Raw genomic sequence first — 6,000 nt, forward strand, 5'->3', positions numbered from 1 at the left:
AAGGTCAGAGTTCATAGGAGCTGACATAGAGGCGCATGGTTAAAAAGTGGTGCACTAAAACAGGGAACAGTGTACCATTTGGGACTTAGACAGAATAGTGTGTTGAAAATCATGAATAACGACTGTTTTGGTTTGTGTGTGTTTTTTGTCTCTGTCAGCGTCTCAGAAGTCCTTTCTGGAGTCTGAGACAGGGTTGAAGATACTGCAGACTGGTGTGGGAGAGGTACAGTAGAACTTCCTTCAGTCCTTCATGTCACCAACCCTCTCTAGAGGGGGCACACTTAGATGAGGGTGACTCTCTCTGCCTTTATGCCTTCACAGTCTCTTTCTCTCACTCTCTTTCTTTCTCTCTCTCTCCATGGGTTGGTAACACTGCAAGGAGTTGAGTAATACAGTAGAATGAAACAGGACAACATTGATAAATGTCTATGTATTGATCTAGCTAGACCCAGAGCCATCTCCAGCTGCCTTGGAGACAAGTCTCATGACTCTTTCTCTCTATGTCTCTCTGACGCTCTGTCTCTCTCCTCTTCTCTTTTGTAGTTCCTCCTCTCTCTCTTCTATCTTCTCTCTTCCCTCACTACTCTCTCTCTTCTCTCTTCCCCCACTCCTCTCTCTCTTCTCCCTTCCGGAAAGGGTCCCTATAAACTTAGAATCAAATTAGATAAAATGTTATTTGGCACATGTGCTGAAAAGGTGTAGACCTTACAGTGAAATGCTTACATACCAACAATGGAATTTTAAGAAAAATTTTAAGATTTTTTTTTTTTTAAGAAAATAAGTAAGAAATGGGGAAAAAATATAACAAATCAATAAAAACAGCAGCAGTAAAATAACAAGTAAGGCTATATACAGGGTGTTACGGTACAGAGTCAATGTGGAGGCTATATACAGGGTGTTACGGTACAGAGTCAATGTGGAGGCTATATACAGGGTGTTACGGTACAGAGTCAATGTGGAGGCTATATACAGGGTGTTACGGTACAGAGTCAATGTGGAGGTTATATACAGGGTGTTACGGTACAGAGTCAATGTGGAGGCTATATACAGGGTGTTACGGTACAGAGTCAATGTGGAGGCTATATACAGGGTATTACGGTACTGAGTCAATGTGGAGGCTATATACAGGGGGTACCAGTACAGAGTCAATGTGGAGGCTATATACAGGGGGTACCAGTACAGAGTCAATGTGGAGGCTATATACAGGGTATTACGGTACAGAGTCAATGTGGAGGCTATATACAGGGGGTACCAGTACAGAGTCAATGTGGAGGCTATATACAGAGTATTACGGTACAGAGTCAATGTGGAGGTTATATACAGGGTATTACGGTACTGAGTCAATGTGGAGGTTATATACAGGGTGTTACGGTACAGAGTCAATGTGGAGGCTATATACAGGGTATTACGGTACAGAGTCAATGTGGAGGTTATATACAGGGTATTACGGTACTGAGTCAATGTGGAGGTTATATACAGGGTGTTACGGTACAGAGTCAATGTGGAGGCTATATACAGGGTGTTACGGTACAGAGTCAATGTGGAAGCTATATACAGGGTGTTACGGTACTGAGTCAATGTGGAGGCTATATACAGGGTATTACGGTACAGAGTCAATGTGGAGGTTATATACAGGGTGTTACGGTACAGAGTCAATGTGGAGGCTATATTCAGGGTATTACGGTACTGAGTCAATGTGGAGGTTATATACAGGGTGTTACGGTACAGAGTCAATGTGGAGGCTATATACAGGGTGTTACGGTACTGAGTCAATGTGGAGGTTATATACAGGGTGTTACGGTACTGAGTCAATGTGGAGGCTATATACAGGGTGTTACGGTACTGAGTCAATGTGGAGGCTATGTACAGGGTATTACGGTACAGAGTCAATGTGGAGGCTATATACAGGGTGTTACGGTACAGAGCCAATGTGGAGGCTATATACAGGGTGTTACGGTACAGAGTCAATGTGGAAGCTATATACAGGGTGTTACGGTACAGAGTCAATGTGGAGACTATATACAGGGTGTTACGGTACACAGTCAATGTGGAGACTATATACAGGGTGTTACGGTACAGAGTCATTGTGGAGGCTATATACAGGGGGTACCAGTACAGAGTCAATGTGGAGGCTATATACAGGGTGTTATGGTACAGAGTCATTGTGGAGGCTATATACAGGGTGTTACGGTACAGAGTCATTGTGGAGGCTATATACAGTGTGTTACGGTACAGAGTCAATGTGGAGGCTATATACAGGGTGTTACGGTACAGAGTCAATGTGGAGGCTATATACAGGGTGTTACGGTACAAAGTCATTGTGGAGGCTATATACAGGGTGTTACGGTACAGAGTCAATGTGGAGGCTATATACAGGGTGTTACGGTACAGAGTCAATGTGGAGGCTATATACAGGGGGTACCAGTACAGAGTCAATGTGGAGGCTATATACAGAGTATTACGGTACAGAGTCAATGTGGAGGTTATATACAGGGTATTACGGTACTGAGTCAATGTGGAGGTTATATACAGGGTGTTACGGTACAGAGTCAATGTGGAGGCTATATACAGGGTATTACGGTACAGAGTCAATGTGGAGGTTATATACAGGGTATTACGGTACTGAGTCAATGTGGAGGTTATATACAGGGTGTTACGGTACAGAGTCAATGTGGAGGCTATATACAGGGTGTTACGGTACAGAGTCAATGTGGAAGCTATATACAGGGTGTTACGGTACTGAGTCAATGTGGAGGCTATATACAGGGTATTACGGTACAGAGTCAATGTGGAGGTTATATACAGGGTGTTACGGTACAGAGTCAATGTGGAGGCTATATTCAGGGTATTACGGTACTGAGTCAATGTGGAGGTTATATACAGGGTGTTACGGTACAGAGTCAATGTGGAGGCTATATACAGGGTGTTACGGTACTGAGTCAATGTGGAGGTTATATACAGGGTGTTACGGTACTGAGTCAATGTGGAGGCTATATACAGGGTGTTACGGTACTGAGTCAATGTGGAGGCTATGTACAGGGTATTACGGTACAGAGTCAATGTGGAGGCTATATACAGGGTGTTACGGTACAGAGCCAATGTGGAGGCTATATACAGGGTGTTACGGTACAGAGTCAATGTGGAAGCTATATACAGGGTGTTACGGTACAGAGTCAATGTGGAGACTATATACAGGGTGTTACGGTACACAGTCAATGTGGAGACTATATACAGGGTGTTACGGTACAGAGTCATTGTGGAGGCTATATACAGGGGGTACCAGTACAGAGTCAATGTGGAGGCTATATACAGGGTGTTATGGTACAGAGTCATTGTGGAGGCTATATACAGGGTGTTACGGTACAGAGTCATTGTGGAGGCTATATACAGTGTGTTACGGTACAGAGTCAATGTGGAGGCTATATACAGGGTGTTACGGTACAGAGTCAATGTGGAGGCTATATACAGGGTGTTACGGTACAAAGTCATTGTGGAGGCTATATACAGGGTGTTACGGTACAGAGTCAATGTGGAGGCTATATACAGGGTGTTACGGTACAGAGTCAATGTGGAGACTATATACAGGGTGTTACGGTACAGAGTCAATGTGGAGGCTATATACAGGGGGTACCGGTACAGAGTCAATGTGGAGGCTTTTTAAAGGGGTACCGGTACAGAGTCAATGTGGAGGCTATATACAGGGGGTACCGGTACAGAGTCAATTTGGAGACTATATACAGGGGGTACCGGTACAGAGTCAATGTGGAGGCTATATACAGGGGGTACCGGTACAGAGTCAATGTGGAGACTATATACAGGGGGTACAGGTACAGAGCCAATGTGGAGGCTATATACAGGGTATTACGGTACAGAGTCAATGTGGAGACTATATACAGGGTATTACAGTACAGAGTCAATGTGGAGACTATATACAGGGGGTAACGGTACAGAGTCAATGTGGAGACTATATACAGGGGGTAACGGTACAGAGTCAATGTGGAGGCTATATACAGGGTGTTACGGTACAGAGTCAATGTGGAGACTATATACAGGGGGTAACGGTACAGAGTCAATGTGGAGGCTATATACAGGGTATTACGGTACAGAGTCAATGTGGAGGCTATATACAGGGGGGTACGGTACAGAGTCAATGTGGAGGCTATATACAGGGGGTACCGGTACAGAGTCAATGTGGAGACTATATACAGGGGGTACCGGTACAGAGTCAATGTGGAGACTATATGCAGGGGGTACCGGTACAGAGTCAATGTGGAGGCTATATACAGGGGGTACCGGTACAGATTCAATGTGGAGACTATATACAGGGGGTACCGGTACAGAGTCGATGTGGAGGCTATATACAGGGGGTACCGGTACAGAGTCAATGTGGAGGCTATATACAGGTTGTTACCGGTACAGAGTCAATGTGGAGGCTATATACAGGTGGTACCGGTACAGAGACAATGTGGAGGCTATATACAGGGGGTACCGGTACAGAGTCAATGTGGAGGCTATATACAGGGGGTACCAGTACAGAGTCAATGTGGAGGCTATATACAGGGTGTTACGGTACAGAGTCAATGTGGAGGCTATATACAGGGTATTACGGTACAGAGTCAATGTGGAGGCTATATACAGGGGTGTGTATATACAGGGGTGTGTAATAACAGTAGCCAGGTTATATACGGGGGGTACCGGTACAGAGTCAATGTGGAGGCTATATACAGGGTGTTACAGTACAGAGTCAATGTGGAGGCTATATACAGGGGGTACCGGTACAGAGTCAATGTGGAGGCTATATACAGGGTGTACCGGTACAGAGTCAATGTGGAGGCTATATACAGGGGGTACTGGTACAGAGTCAATGTGGAGGCTATATACAGGGAGTACCGGTACAGAGTCAATGTGGAGGCTATATACAGGGGGTACCAGTACAGAGTCAATGTGGAGACTATATACAGGGGGTACCGGTACAGAGTCAATGTGGAGGCTATATACAAGGTGTTATGGTACAGAGTCAATGTGGAGGCTATATACAGGGGGGTACGGTACAGAGTCAATGTGGAGGCTATATACAGGGGGTACCGGTACAGAGTCAATGTGGAGACTATATACAGGGGGTACCGGTACAGAGTCAATGTGGAGACTATATGCAGGGGGTACCGGTACAGAGTCAATGTGGAGGCTATATACAGGGGGTACCGGTACAGATTCAATGTGGAGACTATATACAGGGGGTACCGGTACAGAGTCGATGTGGAGGCTATATACAGGGGGTACCGGTACAGAGTCAATGTGGAGGCTATATACAGGTTGTTACCGGTACAGAGTCAATGTGGAGGCTATATACAGGTGGTACCGGTACAGAGACAATGTGGAGGCTATATACAGGGGGTACCGGTACAGAGTCAATGTGGAGGCTATATACAGGGGGTACCAGTACAGAGTCAATGTGGAGGCTATATACAGGGTGTTACGGTACAGAGTCAATGTGGAGGCTATATACAGGGTATTACGGTACAGAGTCAATGTGGAGGCTATATACAGGGGTGTGTATATACAGGGGTGTGTAATAACAGTAGCCAGGTTATATACGGGGGGTACCGGTACAGAGTCAATGTGGAGGCTATATACAGGGTGTTACGGTACAGAGTCAATGTGGAGGCTATATACAGGGGGTACCGGTACAGAGTCAATGTGGAGGCTATATACAGGGTGTACCGGTACAGAGTCAATGTGGAGGCTATATACAGGGGGTACTGGTACAGAGTCAATGTGGAGGCTATATACAGGGGGTACCGGTACAGAGTCAATGTGGAGGCTATATACAGGGGGTACCAGTACAGAGTCAATGTGGAGACTATATACAGGGGGTACCGGTACAGAGTCAATGTGGAGGCTATATACAAGGTGTTATGGTACAGAGTCAATGTGGAGGCTATATACAGGGGGTACCAGTACAGAGTCAATGTGGAGACTATATACAGGGGGTACCGGTAC

At 45.5% G+C, this 6,000-nt stretch overlaps 1 protein-coding gene across 1 annotated transcript in view; it reads left to right on the forward strand.

Annotated features, from left to right (window-relative positions):
- Positions 1-232, forward strand: part of LOC120042986 (receptor-type tyrosine-protein phosphatase N2-like) — a gene marked incomplete at its 5' end in the record, with an annotated part of 69,156 nt that extends 68,924 nt beyond the window's left edge. The window contains one exon of the mRNA XM_038987709.1: positions 159-232. Within this exon, the coding sequence (XP_038843637.1) occupies positions 159-232 (74 nt within the window). The remainder of the gene's footprint in view (positions 1-158) is intronic.
- Between the last annotated feature and the right edge of the window lie 5,768 nt (positions 233-6,000).

This window comes from Salvelinus namaycush, unplaced genomic scaffold (assembly GCF_016432855.1).
Source record: "Salvelinus namaycush isolate Seneca unplaced genomic scaffold, SaNama_1.0 Scaffold823, whole genome shotgun sequence".
Classification (NCBI taxonomy): domain Eukaryota; kingdom Metazoa; phylum Chordata; class Actinopteri; order Salmoniformes; family Salmonidae; genus Salvelinus; species Salvelinus namaycush.